The 19,685-nt window shown below is 28.1% G+C and overlaps 1 protein-coding gene and 2 non-coding genes across 3 annotated transcripts; 1 reads left to right on the plus strand and 2 right to left on the minus strand.

Moving 5' to 3' along the window:
- Nucleotides 1-3,296: 3,296 nt before the first annotated feature.
- Nucleotides 3,297-7,021, plus strand: LOC119682725 (saccharopine dehydrogenase-like oxidoreductase). The gene is made up of 7 exons (XM_038096219.1): nt 3,297-3,455; nt 3,573-3,698; nt 3,761-3,995; nt 5,955-6,147; nt 6,213-6,359; nt 6,495-6,833; nt 6,887-7,021. Exons 1-7 carry the CDS (start codon nt 3,336-3,338, stop codon nt 6,981-6,983), a joined length of 1,257 nt encoding a protein of 418 aa, XP_037952147.1. The 5' UTR covers nt 3,297-3,335; the 3' UTR covers nt 6,984-7,021.
- Nucleotides 7,022-8,393: 1,372 nt separating this feature from the next.
- On the minus strand, nt 8,394-8,466 carry Trnaa-agc. The gene has a single exon. It is a non-coding gene; the product is annotated as a tRNA-Ala (tRNA).
- Nucleotides 8,467-9,281: 815 nt separating this feature from the next.
- On the minus strand, nt 9,282-9,354 carry Trnav-cac. Its single transcript has one exon. It is a non-coding gene; the product is annotated as a tRNA-Val (tRNA).
- Between the last annotated feature and the right edge of the window lie 10,331 nt (nt 9,355-19,685).

Consider the following 19,685-nt stretch of genomic DNA (forward strand, 5'->3'; position numbering starts at 1 on the left):
ACTATTATAAAAAAATTATCGTTGATTTTGTTAATATAGTGCAAAATTTACCAGCATATTAAAAACAATTGCAAAAATTTGAATTTTAATAAGAAATATACTATTTATAAATGTTTAGAAAAATTAGCAATGAAACAAAAATATTCACCCTAAATAAATAAACTCATTTTAAACAGTTATAAGTAATATGCAATTAAATTTAGTTAATAGTTCTAGTTAATTTAAGTTAATGTATAATTAGTTATCTAAGGTTTATAGTTGTATTCTATATAATTTAAGTAATAAAATTTAGTTAATAATTGTATTGTATTTGATATAAGAATATAATAATAAAAACTTAATATATAAAACATAATCAATTCTTGTATAATATGGTGTTTATGAATATTCTTCATACAACTATTGTTACTGTATGACATAGCCGAGTCTTGACAGCCAAACATATTAAGAGAATTTACACTAATAACAACTGTGGTTGCGCTACTCCGGTGTTTTCGCATCATGTCATAGGCAAATATCATATTTTAGTATGAAGCTATTAAAAAATTTCAGCAAAAATCAAATTTTAAATAATTTGGAAGACTTGTGCATTTCATGCACACGAAGCCAGTCATATATTTTAAGAAAAAAAAAGCACACAAACAAAATCCAATCATCACATTCAAAAATATCGTCTCACCTACCCATGCATATATATATTTAGTAAGTGTGCAATAAAAAGAAGAGTAGAAAAAAATTACCAAGAAACTTACATACGCATGAACTAGAAGCTATGTGTGCATTTGCTCTTATATTAGAGTTTTTTCTATATGATTTTGTCCAAGCAAAATACAACATATTCGCTATTGGTTTGATTGCTGACTTCACTAACAAAATAGCATTGATCATACATAAAATAAAAAGTTCGATTGTTTATATGTTTGAACAGACATGTTTTTCCCATTGCGTGTACCTTTTCAGAATTCATGATTTTTTTAACAGAGGCAAATTACATGTCTTTATATTTCTATGTTTTTGGTTATACCTTGTGAACGAGAATTTTAATTTTTGAATTCACGCGCTTATCCAATTGGTAAATTTTTTTATTTTTACACTGGCAACACTATTATACACATTCTGTCAAAGTTTAACGCATATCGCACAATTAATTTTTGTTCGGCGTCTATACAAAAAGTCGAAAAATTATCGTGTGGCGATTTTTAACATATAATGGATCAAAAATTAGAACAACCTGCGTGCATCAAATTTTGTGTTTCAAATGGATTCAAATGTGCCGAAACTGTTAAAAAAATGTTAAAAAAAGGCATTTGGTGATTTATGTGTGTCGCAACCACAAGTATACGAATGGTTTAAAAGGTTCAAAGACGGTCGTACAAGCTTGGACCATGATGAGATCCCTGGCCGCCCAACAACTTCTGTTACTGAAGAAAACATTGAATCGGCGAAGCAGATCGTGTTGGAAAATCGTTGTGAACCGATTAGAGAAATTGCAGTGTTGTTGGGCTGGATCGCTGGATGTTGTTGATGGATCGGCCGAACACATTTTAACTGAAGTTTTGGGTTTGAAACGCGTCGCTTCTCGGCTGGTGCCAAAAAAGCTGAATTTCCACATTGACCCCACATTCATCGAACGCATCACAACTGGTGATGAGACTATGAATTTGACATGTCTACCAAACAACAATCGACCGAATGGTGCTTCGAAGGTGAGCCGAAACCGAAAAGAGAACGCCAAAGTCGGTCCAAAATTAATGTTATGCTTACTGTTTTCTTCGATATTTGTGGTGTAGTGCACTATGAATTCCTTCCGGACGGTCAAACGGTTAATAAGGAGTATTATTTGGCCGTTATGCGTCGTTTGCGTGAGGCCATGCGCATAAAGAAGCCAATTTATGGAAGGAAAACTCATGGATTTTACACCACGATAACGCACCGGCTCACACAGCGTTGGTTGAGTCGCAGTTTTTGGCCAAAAACTCCACGAATATCATCAACCAAGCACCGTACTATCCAGATATGACCCCGTGTGACTTTTTCCTCTTGCCCCGACTCAAATTGCCATTGCGAGGAACGTGTTTTGGTACCTAGAGGCCATAAAAGAGAATTCGGTCGTATCTTCGGCGACCTATAAAACTTGTATGGAAAAGAAGAGAAGAGAAGAGTACTTTGAAGGCGATAGTAAAGAAAATGATTAAAAAATAAAATTTTGTATTTTTTTTAAATTCTCGTTCTTTTTTGATCATAAGGTATATAAAACAATAACTTTTAGTTATCTGTCTTCATTGCTTTGTAAAGACTAACAATCCAAAAGGATATAATATGAATCAAATATTCAACAATAATTATAAAATCATTTTGACTTATATATTATTTAAATGAATTTTGTACATACAACAAATTTCTATATTACACAAGACAACTTCATTGTTGTTATAAAGTTGTTTGTAATGTTTAAATTTTAGAGTTGCATTCTTTTTTTAGTTTTCTTATGTAGACGTGCTCTTTCGATAGATAAACACAAACTAAGCAGTTACCTAATAGTTAACACTTATTTTTCTTGCAGTACAGCCAATATACAAAAATAATCCGTCACAATTTTCTAATATTCGTTACTTTTGATTCACATGCCATATAACTTATAACCATATCAATTAAAAGTTATTCATACTTTAAACCTTAATAACGTGTTTTGATAAATCGTTGTAATGAAACTTATTTTTTGTAAGCTCAAGATTAAAAATACGAACATGTAAATTTGGTAAACATTTTTCAGTCCACCACTGTATAATTGAAAATTATTTCCAAATCAGTAATAATTTTATACAATATAATACGTTCAAATACCTGTTTCAAAAGTTTAAATAAAATCTAATAATATTTGTTGGGTTTATATTAATCTTAGTAAAAACTACAAGTCATTGTTTTGGGATTGTAAATTAATCTATATTCATAAAATAATAAAATTGTACACTACAGTCGGCACTTTTGAAAGATTGAAATAGTAATGGGCGATGGATGTAACATACATGCATTTGTAGTTATCATTGATTAACAATCACCAACATATATGAGGAAATAATTTCGTTACTTAATAATTAACTAAAATTTATATAAAACAAAAAACTTAATGAAAACATTGTGCTGTATATTATGTCGATATAGGACATTACTTAAATTACCTGCTTTTCTAATGTAGCACACACTTTTGCACATTGATCATCTATAAGTGCTGTATTTATCTACGATAGTTTCATTGAGGTGAGTTACAAAATAGAATATTTAGTATGAATTTTAACCCAAAGTTGTTTGGTTATTGCTGATTAAATTGATTGAACATGTCGGAAAAATTGGATGCAATTATTTTTGGTGCAACCGGTTTTACTGGAGAATTAGTTGTTGAGTATGCAGTAGATTTATTAAAAGACCTTCAATGGGGTGTGGCGGGAAGAAATGAGGTAAACTTGAATAATAAATAGGTTATAAAAATTATTATTATAAAATATATAAAAGTTTAACTGACAAAGTTACATATAATTAAACAAATAATAATTAAAATATTTTGTCAATTTTAGTCAAAAATAAAAAAAGTACTCTCAGATATTGGTAGTAAACTTAAACAGGATTTAAATGATATACCAGTGGTTATAGCTGATATTAGTGATCAAAAATCTTTAGACTTAATGGCAAAAAAGTGCAAAGTAAGTGTGTTAATGCTATATTTCTAATTTGTTATGAAATGAAAAACTTTTTTAAAATACAGTTAATAATTAATTGTTGTGGCCCCTATCGTTTCTATGGTGAAGTTGTCGTAAAAGCATGTATCGAGAATGGTACCCACCATATTGATCTTAGTGGTGAACAACTATTTATTGATAAAATGTTTGAAGTTTACCATGACCTTGCACAAGAAAAAGGTACTTATGTAGTGTCGGCATGTGGATTTGATACGATACCGGCAGAAATGGGAGTTGTTTACGTTGAACAAAATTTTGGAGGTAAGTAAACAAACATTTATAAAATTATTATTTGTAGAATTTAAATATTTCAATTTTAATTTTGAAATGCGGGGCTAAAAAATATAGCCAATTATATTATTAAAACAGTAATAATATAAAAATACATATGTATATAATTCTATTAAGATTTGATATCCACCTAAACGATTTACTAAATTTTAGACATGAACATTGAATTACTTATATAATCGTAAAGTATTTTTTAATACAAGTATTCAATAATGCATCACAACAACAAATATTTTTTAATATTTAATCAATATGAAGCTGAAAACAAGTTAGAAATACTTGTTGATTTCAGTAGCATAAAATATAAACATGTATACTTGGTAATGGCTTCCATTTGAACAGAGTTCTTTGGCTATGCTTGATCTTTTATACTGATATGCTACTCTTACTGAACAAAAGACATTTCGCTTTTCAAATGAAGACTAAAGTCTTAATTGTTAAGGGTATCTTCACATCAGACGGAAATATGAACTCCCGGACCAATAAACTCCTACTAATCGAGATCAAAACACAAACAATGCGACTAGAGGTCTCATCCATCTCAAAGTAGAGTCAACACTTTGTTTCCCCGACCACACACATTTTCTAAAGGATAAAACGCAGGCTATGCTAACCTGTCAAATAATTTGTCAAAAACCTTAGCTATTTTCTACTAAAGAGAGACGCCTTATCGTCCTTATGTTGCTTTTATTAGCCCGCATATAATTAATGGACTGGAAGTGATAGGTTTCCGTCATATTTGATTTCCAAACAAAAATGTCCATTTCATTACATTTATTAGTCTAAACACATGTTTTTTGAAATAAATTATGTGCAAGCTAAATGACAAGTTTGTGATGAATGGAATTTTTGAGTAATTTTTAGGGATACAGCAACTCCCAAAATACGCATCAGTTGTAGTGATAATTTAAAACTCAGTAATCATATTAATAATATGGTGAATCTGGTGACATCGCCTGTGTCAGATTTAAATATTTTTTGGCTTGTTTGTATATCGTAATCAGTTAAAAAAATATAAACCATAATATTTTCTACTGTTGAACTCTTTTTCAAACTCGATGGACTCTTTTTGTCTATTATCAAAATAAACTATTCATTTGTTTCTAGAAAACTATTTCTTCTTTAAGATTTGTGCGTTTTACAATTTTTTTCTTATGTTTACTTAACTTTTTAACCATTTTACCATTTCTATAAAATAAAAAAAATAAACAGTCTTGCTAAACTATCTAAATGTCCGCTTTAGAATGGTAAGAGAAATATTAACAGAGCTTTACGTGTTACAAATCGTCTCCTCAAAATCGTTCTCTCATAAAAAAGCTGGCCAATTCGTATAGATTTAGGTAAAGTGGAAGGAGGATCTAATCCTTTTTAATTATGTAAGAAATCCGTTTTAATTACACATTCCTTGCAATTGTAGATAAAAAGTTTAGCATATTAGACTTGACGAGATGCATTATTGGTAGAAAATGCAGTATCTTAATAAGCTCATAAATTTTAGGAGTCTCCATTAAAACAAATGTTTAATTTCTGAGTTGTAACCAGAAATTACAACCAATTTCTGGGTTGGTTACAAACCAGAAATTAAACATTTGTTTTAATGGAGACTCCTAAAATTTATGAGCTTATTAAGAGCGATATGATATTAATAACTTCATTTTTAAATATTAATACTAATAAATTTGACTTACGAGAATATATAACAGTTATAGAAAATTTATAACAGTTATATTAAAGAAACAAATTACAGCGAAAATTCTATTAAATGGATCCTCTCATAAAACGACAGCTTTAAGTTTTCATGTATCATACGCAATATATATAGTTCTTTTAACTGGTTCAAATTGCTACCTAAATAGGTATCCAGTTAAGAAATCTTTCAATGTCTTGCTTTATAAATGATAAATAACTAATATTTTTATTTTAATGTAGGTGATATTAATTCCATTGAAATGTATTGGGAGAACACATTTGATAATGGTTCGAAACCTTTACTGCATTATGGTACTTGGGAAAGCGCTGTTTATGCTTTCGACAACTTTAGAAAATCGCTGAATGTACAAAATAAAATAAATAAATCTATTATTGAAAAGTTGCCCAGTTTAAGACCCAAACTATGGCTAAAGTAAGTTAACATTTAGAATAAATTGTTATAGTGGAATATCGTATTTTACAAAAATATTTACCTAGTCCGTTTATGCACAAGACAGCTGGCCTAAGTAGTTATTTTCTACCGTTTCCACAAACTGATCGAGCTCTTATACTACGGGCCCAACGTTTACAACACAAAATAGAGCATAAACGGCCTATACAATTTGAATCATATGTGGGTTTTCGGTAAGTAAATGTTAATATTATTTATGGAAACAATAACATTAACATTAAAGATATTAAGAAAGTATTGTACATGAATATGTGATAATCTTTGAAGTGAATAATTGGAAATAATATTTATTAATTTTTATTTGATAGCTCATTTTTCTCTGCATTCTGCTTACCATTCCGTTTTCTTACTATCTTACTGATGGCTCAATGTAAATGTACACGCAATTTGCTTTTAAAGCATCCCAAATTTTACACAAAGGGTATGATCTCACACGAAGGCCCTACTGAATCAATTAGAAAAGGACACCATTTTGCATTAACCTTTAAGGCAAAAGGTTGGAGCAGTGATGAACCCATCACAGAGAAACCAAATAAAGAGTTGATAGCACGCGTTTCGGGCACTGATCCATTCTATGGTCTGGCTAGTATTATAATGCTGCTATGTGCGAAAACAATACTCAGTCAAAGTAATCTAATGCCAGGAAGGTAATACCTATTATATTTGATTCAATAAAAAATATGAAAGTTTTCTTCCTTAGCGGTGGTGTTTGGCCAGCGAGTTTTGCATTTGCCAAAACAACACTGATTCAAGAGATGCAAAAACAAGGAATAAAATTTGAAATAGTAAAGTCGTAGAAGTGAATATCTTTCATATATTTTGGAATATTAGTGTGCTTAAGAACACTTTTTTTTATAATTGTTCTCTGTAATAATATTTGTTTAATTTTTTATTGGTGTAAGAATCAAATTCTTATAATTTAGTTAATACTAACATTGTAACCACGTGTGCATAAATCATACTGTCAATAAAGTCGCCAGTTTTGTAGCTTTTTATGACTTTTTATCTATGCTAAATGTTTATAGAAATTTATTTAAATCGACTGGCGTCTTAAGCTTCACTTCGCAGATAACACGATTAAAACATTTGTAAGACAGCTTTAAATGGTGTCAAACTGCGCTTTGAAATAGTGGCGGTCTGTGCATTTGTCGCTTGCATTTTCGCATAATATTGAGATAAAAACCTGAATTTGATTAAATTAAATAATTATTTCTATCTATTTTAAATTATTATAATTGAATTTGATTAGCTTCAGAATATTTATTGTGTGAATGTTATCTCTTTCACTTAAATATTTTATACATAACTGCCAGCAGCAATTAAATTACTATTGACTTTAAAATCAGTTTTCAACCTTATTAGAATATTTCATGCTTACAGGTAAATAAAATTTTGTTGAAAATTGTATGCTATTAAATTTGCGAAGGAATACATAATTACATATTATAATTTCTGTATTAACCTAGAAACTTGAACCATATTTCTCTGATGCTATTTTCAAGTGTTTTGATTAGTAAATCAACAATTATGTTATACAATTTCATCAAACAACCTAAACACTTTTAATTTGTAATAAAAGCATAATTTTTATTTGAATGTAAATTCTTCTAACTTTTCTAAAACTGATTCATTACTATTCTATAATCAGAATTATATATCTTAAATAAAAATTACTATGACTTCGTTTTTTAATGGCCTATGTGAATGTTTTAATAAAAACAGTTTTTATAGTTTTTGTTTTCGGTTAAACTACAGCCCTTACAACACTACTCCAACGTCGTCTGAAATGAGTTCTAACCTTTCAATAACGATATTTGAGGCACTTGTGTGTTTATTTATACAGATATAGACTAAGTAGTTTATAGTGCTTTATTACCAACCCAACTGATTTTCTTAGACTTTATTTGGACTTCCAAGCATAATGCAATAATCGTAATTATAATATTTTATTATCATAAATAATGATTATTATAAATAATAACCATGTTACATAATCTAATACCTTGTAACATATCTTGTTTTATCACTTAACATATATATAATCAGTAATTGTTATAAATAAAAATTACACTTAAAGCTAAAGCGTTGAAGTTTATCCGTTACTGAGCTAAGTCCAAATTGTTAAAATTTTAAGAAACTAATTTATTAAAAACATGTATTTAAATAATTACGTTTAAAAAAAAGATAAATAAAACAAAAAAAACTTCTGGAGATGCGGGGCATCGATCCCCGTACCTCTCACATGCTAAGCGAGCGCTCTACCATCTGAGCTACATCCCCTATATGGATGGACTGTATAAACTCATAAGTAACAGATACAATTTTTGTTTAGACAAATACAAATTAAAAGCTTTTTTTGATAAACTTTATGAAGCTCAAATAATTTTAAAATATTTTTAAAACATTTAATTTTAGAACAGATATAATTTTATTTGCTATCAATAAATAACATATTCAAATAAATAAGAAAAAAAACTGCTTCCTAATGTTAGTCGTCACTCGTTATATGATAAGTATTCAACAACAATATTTACATTAAAAATAAATAATTAAATTTCCGTATCTTGTGTGGATTTGTTTATAAAATCTTTGCGTATCAATCTTGCAAACATAGCAGACTGCAACTTCGCAAGGAGCTGAGTCCTATTATATTAATAACCATTTTACACTTTACGCCGTTACAGTGATATCTCAAGCATTTTTTATAGGTTCGTGCTTTATTTTTACTTTACTCTCTTTCACTTTGTTTATGATGTAGACGCTCTTTAGTTTAGATTTATAGTCTTTGAAGTTGTCATGTAGATTTTAATAAATGTGGTGGATATATAAATAATTGTGGTTTTTTTTAGACAAGAACTTTTCATTATATTACATCAAAAAACAACATTATTAACAATACATATTAAAAAATAAAATTCAGGTAATAATTTTGAATTAGAAAATTAGTAATTAAAAATATTTTTTTTAAACGTATTTTATTTAATTCTAAAAGACTAAAAGACAAAAAGACTTTATTTAAGTAATTTTTAGTAGCAATTTAGAAAAAAAAATATTTAGAACAGAATAACCAAAACAAAAAAAAATCCAAAAAGGAATGTTTCCGCCCGGGTTCGAACCGGGGACCTTGTGCGTGTGAAGCACACGTGATAACCACTACACTACGAAAACCTTGAGTACAGGGTGGGAAAAAATACATGTAATACATTCAAAAAAATATAAATAAAAACTTAAAATTATTTTTATATCATATATAATAGGGGTATTCAGCCAACTGATTAGTTGCTTAGTAGTTGATTACAACAAAAATTTGCACACAAAAATGAAGCGCAGCAGAGAATCAACTATTTCGGTGATTCTCAGATTAGTACAAATTTGATTAATAGTGCTACCAATACCAAGTGTTGTAATAATAACTTAAAATGAACTTTAGTTCTCAGCTGTTTGAATTGTGTGTAAACAATTTTGCAAACACAAGTACGTTTCAGTTTTGCTGTTGATGCGAGTGCTGCCAAGGCATTTACACACAACAAACTAATCAGATTACGCATTTTAGGTCGTTCAAGCAACTGATTAACATCAAAATGCTAAATTTTTTTTATATGAAGTTTTTGAATCAACTAAGCAACTAATCAGTTGCCTAAATACCCCTTATATAATTATATATTAGGGGTATTCCTCTAATATAATTATATATTAGGGGTATTCAGGCAACTGATTAGTTGCTTAGTAGATGATTACAACAAAAATTTGCATACAAAAATGACACTAAGCAGAGAATCAACTATTTCGGAGATTCTCAGATTAGTAAAAATTTGATTAATAGTGTTGCCAGTACCAAGTGTCGGCGCTATGAGCATAGGATGTCTCAAAAAGAAAATGCAAAAATAATAGGGGTATTCAGGCAACTGATTAGTTGCTTAGTTGATTCAAAAACTTACCATAAAATAAAATTTTGCATTTTGATGTTAATCAGTTGCTTGAACGACCCAAAATGCGTAATCTGATTAGTTTGTTGTGTGCAAATGCCTTGGCAGCACTCGTATCAGCAGGAACAGCGAAATGTATGTTAACAGTGAAATACTCAATTATTGGAAAATTTTAATATTATTTAAATTTATCATATAATTTACCATATAACTAAAATTGCAAACGTGTCAAATATCAAGAAGTAGAATATTCAATTTTACACTTTTTAATTATATTTTAACCCTTTAAAAATTATAGTTTTACTGAATTTTATTTATTAATTATTGTCATCAACAACTAATTCTACTTCAAATTTATAATACATTATTATAATAATCACTCTTTTACAAAAACATAGCTTTTCGCTCGACGAACACGCTTGGGATTTTTTAAACTAAATTAAAAATCATAACAATGTTATAAAATGAATATTTAATGGGAACAAGGAATTAAGAATTAAAGTACAGGGTGACATAATTATATATGCATATGTAATAATACATTACCCACACCTCCGTACATTTTCATAGGCTAGTTAAAATATATTATAAACTAGCTAGCCTATAAATGTTATAAAGCTAGCTGGCCTAGTATGCTGAAATCTAAAATCCGAAAGAAACCTAATCCAAGTCTGAAAGAACCTGTAATACTTTTTTAATAAAGTGCATGTATTAACAACAAGAACCAAGGCAGCAATCATAAAACGCGATCCAACATGTTCACGTTGCCACCTGAATGACTATTGATCATTTTCTTGATGAGTGCTCAAAACTAACTGCCCGATAACCAGAAATCAGGATAACGACACCTGATTCAATATCCTGGTTAAGCACATTGCAGTCCTACTTATTTGTATAATGTGTATTTTGCTCAACTTATTATTGGTTTGTTATTCTTTAATTATACATGGAATTTTAATAAATAAATAATTTTTACTTTGATTTGCTAACTTTTTTATTATTTATATATATACAGTATTCTTTTGATATTGAAGTTATAACAAGATAAATTTTATTGTAACTATCATGCAATGCCATAAATTATGTGATACTGATCGTAACAACCCGAATTGTTACAGTTCATAAAACTGGTTCGCTAGTGTGAAACTAATAAAAATAAATTATGGTAATAATTCTATTAAGCCAGGATAAGTATGGAGCTGCTAGATTTCACATTATACAAACAACTTTGCAACTCTAATAAATAACTAAAAATATTGCCAACTAAAAATTTACTTTCTGGATGAGTTTAATGGAAATAATCTGCACTGATCTAAAATTATTTAGCAAAACAAGCAGATTAACAGCAATGAGGCTGAAGACGACATTCGTACAAGTCTAATGCCGATTAACAAGATCAAAACAATATCAGTGCAGCACTATTTTCATTGCCGCCTGAGCGGTACTAACGCGTCATTGAATTCAATTTACCACATTTCAATCAATTTCAGATTTTAAGTCGGAAATGTCAACAATTCGTTGCACCTTATTTACCAATCGCCTTAATACGGCATTCTTGGCTGGTGTCTGACAAACTTGTAATGGAACTCGTGCAGACCAATGGCGCTGCGAAGTGCATTTTCCAGGCATGACTGGCTTTAATTTAGGATGAGTTTATATGGCCACTGCTTGTGGTTAAATGTCATAATAAGTGAGTATAAGACTTGTAACGCCATTATGTGAATATAAAACTTTTATATAATTGACTTAGCCGTTACAAAACTCCAGATGCAACATTTATGCATAAAAATAATTTGTATTCTAATTACATTTGGAATTAACTAACAGTGTATGCCAATATTGTGAAAAATATGTATGTAAATATAATTTTTAGATTGTGTTCTTATGACTTAGCAGTGGCAATAAATTTTTATTTAAATAGGTTCAGGGGGCAATAAGATACTTAGTTTCATATTCCAAGTTCACATTGAACTAATTTGAAATCTACAAATATTTCGAATATTTCTTTTAAAACTTTTTTATTAATCAAAATGAAAATGTTCAAATAAGTATGTGCATACATATATACAAATATGTATGATTATGGTTTTTTTATTATGAAATCTTGAACTGGTTCAAAGTTCATTGTGTTTAAAATATCCACTACCCTCAAAAACATAAAAGAAGACTTTGACATGAGCCTCTTTGGTATAAAAAGCAGAATATGTGTTTTTAGTGGGTATATGCGTATCTTATACGGATACGTGTGCGGACTTATATCACCTGATACCATTGCTAAAATAAAAATGACTTCTGCTAACAACACAAGTATTTGTGTGAATTTGTGTGAATTTGCAGATCTACAAACAAACATAAATAAACATTTTTCTTTTTGCGTAAATATACCTTTTCGCCGCGATAAGAGAGTAGTACGCATAAATTTTATTTATAAAATTTCGTAAAAATGTATTAGTGGGTGTATGTATATACTTTGAGGTGTATAAGAGAGTTCATTGGCTTTTCCGTCTAATCATTTATGACTCCTGCCCCTCATGTACGTTTGCATTCCTGCCATCGCATATTACGTATTTGCTCTGAATATAAATTAGTTTTGTGCTACACTACTTTCGGTATTTTAGTTCATCACACTATATATTTGGTTTTTTAATATATATATATATCAAGCATAATATATAAAAATATGTATAAATACTTCTTATGATAACTTGTTTTTGAAGTCTTTAAAATATTTAATTTGAAATTAATGATTATTTTTCAAATGTTCAAATCAATTTTTTACTATGTACTCCCAAATCAATTATATTGGGTACATAACTTATTTTTTATGGATTTCCCTAGAGATGGCGAGATGTTGGCATAGATGAGAAATTTTACTAGATGGTGCATATTCACCTAATTGTTCTGCATCAAATTAATATTTGTTCTTATCCACGCCACTACTTGTACTTCAGACACTATGAAAAAGTCAAAATGTGACTTCCTGAATGGATCGCAACAAAACACAAACAGAAAGTAAGATGGTTGAAAGTCTTAGCTAACGATGGAATATATTTTTGTAAAAATAAAATTTACCATTTCTTAAAAATAAACGTATTTCTTTTGGGAAAAAAATCTAATTAAACTAAGTTTTTTAAATTTTTAAATTATTAAAAAATTTGTTGTTAATTTAATTAATTTATAATTAATATCATTTGGTAATATTACAATCGATATTTGCTCAGATCTTTGGGTACCAACACTCTTATGTTAAATTGCTCCGTTATAATACCACACTATCTAGATTACTAGGGAATAAAGCAATCATAAATAAAAAAGCGACTTTCTACTTAAATAATAACAAAATTAAGAGCATTTATATGTAAATTTTACATTACTAGGTTTTAGCAGACATCAAATAAATAATCTAGGAAAAAATAATTGGCGTAGATGAAGAATTGTTTACCGGAATAAAGACCTAATACAAGTATTATAAAATAGTTCAAGTTTCTAAAATATTATTAGATTATTATTAATATATATTTATTCATACTAAGATTTATGTTGCATACTAAGTATAACTTGTACTTCCAGTAGAAAAAAGTGATAACTTTGACAGATTTTATAATGCCACGCTGACTGTCAAGTGTGAACAGTAATAATTGTACAATGATCGTGAGGCAATGTATTCTAAGCGCATAGTATTTAAAAACCCTTCCATTTTCTACATTTTCACCAATTATTATTGTATTGATTATTGAAATGAAAGTACTTTATATATATTTATCATTTGAATATTAATGCTATTAATGTGCAGTAACGAAATTGGCAAGGATAGAACGAAATTGGTGAATAGAACTTATATTATATATTTTTTTATAAACTATATTATCATTTATTAAGTCTCTTTAAATAATATTTGCAATAATTAATCAAATGTTAAAGCTAAATAATGATATTTAATTACTATTAGTAGATTTAAGTACCGAATAATCGAAAGCGGAAAAGGTCTGAGTATGGCATATATATAAAAATTCTTGCAAATAGTTAATAAGCACTTGGGTCATAATAAACTTAATATATCAAATACTTAATCACATTAAATTGAATATTTTTTACTTATACAGTTTGAATGTGCAAATAGAATTTTAATCCACAAGTATTGTGTTTCTAATAAAAAATATACACAGGGATTGTTCTCATCACTCAGTAAACTTACTCTTCTCTTACAGTAAGTCCACCTTTCATACAAATAGTTCTGTAACAAATCAATAAATTGATAACATTTCAATGCGTAATTGGATAATTAATAATTATTTATATTACATATTATTAAATTTTATATAATTAAGCAGACTTTCATGATACATTAGACAACATTGTTGTTTGTGCAAAATTTGTTTTTTTTTGTACTAAGTTTTTGCATTTGCGTTATTGCTTCTATTTTCGTTTATTTCTCAATAACGCTCAAAAATGAAATAATAAAATAGATAACAAAACCAATAACAATAAAATTGCCTCGAAAAAAAAAGGACGAAAACACGAATAAAAGTTCCATTAAGCTTAAAAATTACTATAGAAAATATTGTATAAATCTGTTCAAAGATATGTAAAATGTGTTTCGAACCATTTTACACTTAATATATTAGATTTTTTCAATTTAGTGCTTTTGTTTGAACATTAAATTAGATTTCAGAGATTTGAACATTTTAAGTTACTAGTTAGATTTACTGCACAAATTATAATACTTACACATTGTTTATTGATATGTCGTCTTTATAAAATTATTAATATTATTTTGTATTCATTTTATATTCAGTAATTTACTTACTACGATCAATAAAATTATAAAAACAATTTTTATAAATAAAAAATCACACATTAATTTGTGTTAAATATTTTAATTATATTCTAAATTTTAATTAGAACACTAATATATTATATTATTATAATATACTAAAATATATTATTATATAATACTTAAATATAAAATATATATTATGGCCGTGTTCGAGTTCGAGTAAGTTGATGCTAAATTGAGAGAAATAGTAAATTATGTCGGCATGGCAGCGAATGTTGGAATTCACCAGTATTTCAAGTAGTGTAAATTAGATAAAAATTATGTAAATTCGGTGTTATCATTGTAAAAATTTTATTAGATGTTTAATAAATAAATTTAAAAATTTTTAACCAAAAATAATAAATAAGTGCAATAAATTAATAAACAACTATATATTTATCTAAGTACAGTTCAAGAAATCCCTAGGAAATTTCAATTTGCCTCAATTTACTCGAACTCGCACACGGCTTATATTTTAAAATATATATATCACAAAAAATACAAAAGCTACAAGTCGCTCAAAGTCAGGCTCTCCGAAGGCTCATCAAAGTGCCTTGGTACATCCGCACAAACGACATGCTAAGAGACCTTAGAATAGACCCGATCAAAAAATACATAAGGGACAGAGCCCTGAAGTTATATGCGAAAATTGACAGGCTATCCTACTTACCACTATCTAATCTTAGAGTAATCACGCTCCGCACGGGGAGGTACGCAGATCTTAGATCAATCACTGAATAATCATAAAGCTTATAGGCAATACATAAATTAGTCAATGAGATGGGTGAGACCCTGTAGTACCACCAGCTATCAAAGAGTAAAAGTGCCCAGTTGCGCTGACTCGAAAAAAAGGATCAACTTACATTAAAAAATTAATTCTATAATTAATTTTGAAAATTTTATAAATTCAGATATGTAGCATAAATTTCAATTCGTCGTTACTAAATATTTAAAAAATTTATTTTTTCCTATATAAAAATGCGCAAATTTTCACGCACATAAAGATTTGAATGATAATCGCAAAATTTTCATTTATTTTATTTCGCAAATTTTTGGCCGTGGAACTTTTATTTTGAATTACTGTTGTGGGAGCACAAAAAATATAATAAAACAACTGTGCCTACATATTTTAACATACTTAGTTTATAAACTTTGTAGAGTATATGGAATAATTTATATTAAATAAAAAGTAATTTATACCCTCGATGAGTTTGCTCAAATTTAGCTCACCTCTTCCCTTTTTCAAACACTAACAAAAATAGTGCAATAACATAATAAATTCATTTCGTTATAAACAAAAATTATTTACATATATATATACACATATTCTATGAAAAACACAGATATCAATCACGAGCAATGAACTAAATCAAAACAAACTATTTATTAATTGTTTTGTTTTTGTTTTTTGAATAAAAGATAAAATATCAAGTGTGGTAAAGTAAAAAATAAAATAAATTATTGAACTTGAAATTACGCATACGTTGCGTTGTACCGCAAGAGCGAAAGTTTACGCCGATTACAAATAGATTGTTTGGCGTGTGTGTCCTAGATTTCCACTTGTGATGGAAATGTGGCACAATAAAGTTTATATTAAAAGACAAAAATAAATAGATATAAATTGAAGTGATAAGAAAGTAATTTTATAATTCATTATGAACTGTTTCATAACTCTTAATAATGAGAACATACAATATGTATAAAACTGAGTATGTAACTAAAATGTTGATATTGAAAGCCCTAAGCGCATATGTCGATTTATAAACATATATTAAAATTAAATTAATATAATTTCTATATACTTTATTGAGATGGAAATTATTGACAGTTAATTTACGCAGAAGTTCTGAAATTATAGGATTGTAACATTTGAGTTCTAATAATATATGGGTAAATATCAAAAAACATTAAATGGGCTCATGCCACAGTAAATTATAGATTTTACTGTAACCTTAGTTTAAAATAAATCCATAAATGATCTGAAATGTAACAATATTGATATTATACCTTGTGCTCAAAAAGTATCCGGATTTTGTTGTTCGTTAACTACTCCTTAAGTAATAGACCTTTTTCAAATTTTTTTGTTATGTTTGTAAACCCTTTCTTGACATATGGTACTTGATATATGGTAATTTGAGCGCCATCTGTCAATTAATTTGTTTACAGCAGCTGTTAATGTGAGACTACCTCAAGTACATTTATCGATTTTTACTATGGAAAATTATTATTGTACGCGATTTTTTGATCAAACACGGCACCACTGTCATCGCTCAGGCACCATATTCGCCAGATCTGGCGCCGTGCGACTTTTTCCTGTTCCCGAAACTCAAATTGCCCCTTCGTGGTAAGCGTTTTGAGTCGATTGAATCGGTAAAAGAGAATTCGCTGAAGGAACTAAAAGCCATACCTGCTCGGGCCTACGAAAAGTGTATGGAAGATTGGGTTAAGCGTTGGCATATGTGAATCGCTTCAAAAGGATCAAATTTTGCAGGAGATAAAATAAATTTGGAATAACATTTTAAATTTGTGTGTTTTATTTACAAAATTTGAGTACTTTTTGAGCAGAAGGATTCTACAAAATTAGTCAAGTCATTATGACCTCGAAATCTGATAATAGCTGCACGATAGCACTGCTCTATAAAATAACTCTTAAATGCAGTCAACATTGATTGACTGATTGATTGAGTATTGGCAACTAAAAATATATCATCATCAATGCGAGTTCCAAGTATTCGACAATAAACCAAGATTTTGATATAGTATATAAAATAGAATAAGACTTTAAAGAAAAGAACTAAAACAGTCTTTAAATTTTTATATAATTCTTATTACTTTCATGATGCCCACAAAAAAAAACTTTTTCCTCAGACATATCATATTAAGAACCTGGAGACTGTGTATTACTTGCACAGAACAGTCATAAGAATCATGCTACCATTTGCCAAGTTAAATGCAATCAGACTCTTAACCTCGTATGCTCACTCTCTCTACTTATTAACTACGCACAATTAATCACAACAATAAATCAAACACTTCGAAACGTCAGCTATAAAAAATAATAAGAACTATCTAGAAATTTTAAACTGTTTTAATTCTCTAAATATTCTGTACAAACAATAAATTTTATCAATTTAAAAAACATTCATTGAAGAAAAAGTTGGATAAGCAGGTTCCTTAATCGTGTTACAGGCATTCGATAAATTATGTCACAGTGGATTGATTCTAAAGCTGTTCTTCAGAAATACAGCAAATTAATTTTGTGCGATAATCACATCCTATTCTGAAGAAAGATTTGTCTGTTTCAAATATGGAAATGCATATTCGTGGTTAAATAAAATCAATGTTGGAGTACGCAAGAAAGTATTTTTGAACCTCTGCTCTATATATAATACATATACCTTTTTTCTGCAGTGGCTTATGCCACTGCAATGTTTGGAAATGTTAGTGCTTCCTGTGTCTCGTTTACATCTTTGTGGATGAAACGATGTATGTTGCCACACAAAAGCTATTTCTTGTGTAAAAAACGGAACAAAATAATGTCGAATCGAACTGAATAGAAACATAAAAATTCATATAAACTTTACTTAAATGAGAATTATATCAAAAGCTGCACTTATCGATGGTAAAAGTATACCATATTCTAATTACGCGAAATATTCGTAACGCAAAGTTCCGTTTGAAGGAAAAAGTTGAAAGAGCTGGATATGAAATTTCCAAAATTATATTTTCTCTGGCAATAAACTTTTTCAATCATTATTATATCTCAGCGTTTTTTCAGAAGAAATAATTTTTGGGGTAGCAGATGTGATGTGTAGTGAAAGTATATAAAAAAATTCTTATTATTATATATTTTAATATTTAAAACTAAGATTTCATATTTCAGGTTAAAAGCAAATATCGTGAAAACTATTCTCGCTATTCAAAGACAATAGTATCAATTTAAGATATGTACAACAAATAAACTTTAAATGCTGAAGAGGAATATTGAGAGATGGTGTAAGCTGTGAATATTAAAATAGTGATTTATGATGAATGAAGAAAAGTTCTATTATAAAAAATTAATATAATTTTTAGGGTAACCATTAACCCTATCAGGCAAATATTTAATTCTTCTGAAGTCAAAAAATATTACTTTTATATGGCAGGTGGTGTTAATTTTCGAAATAGAGTTTTATAATATGTGGTAATAAAAAAAGTTGTATTATCTAAAAATAATATATTAATAGTAAAATATTGACAAGCGATGTGGATGGTTAAATAAGGTGTATATATTTCACATAGGAAATTTTTTGTCTTTGTATGACCAAAACAGTACCTCCGGAATTTTTCTCATTTAGTTAAGAAAACGCTGTGTATATGAAACTTTCATATATATATAACTTATACATACTCATAAAACAACATTCTTATAAACGTTATAAATATATATGTATATTAAAAATTTTTTGAAACAACATTCATAAAGTTTTAAAAATTTTTTTAAAATCATATACAAGTTAAAACTCTCTAAATATTAAATAATTGTTATTTATTTTAGTAAGACTTCGACGAACAAATATTTTGTAATATTTTAATATTTATTATATTAATATTATATTGAATTATATGATATTATATTAATATATTAAAAATATAAAATAAATACGAATATATTATAAAAATATATTAGTATTAATAAATTAATATTAATAAATATATAATAAGAAAAATATTTTTTGTAATAAAAATATTAATTTATAAAAGCTGATATTACAAAT

This window comes from Teleopsis dalmanni, chromosome 2, assembly GCF_002237135.1.
Source record: "Teleopsis dalmanni isolate 2A chromosome 2, ASM223713v2, whole genome shotgun sequence".
In the NCBI taxonomy this organism is placed as follows: Eukaryota; Metazoa; Arthropoda; class Insecta; order Diptera; family Diopsidae; genus Teleopsis; species Teleopsis dalmanni.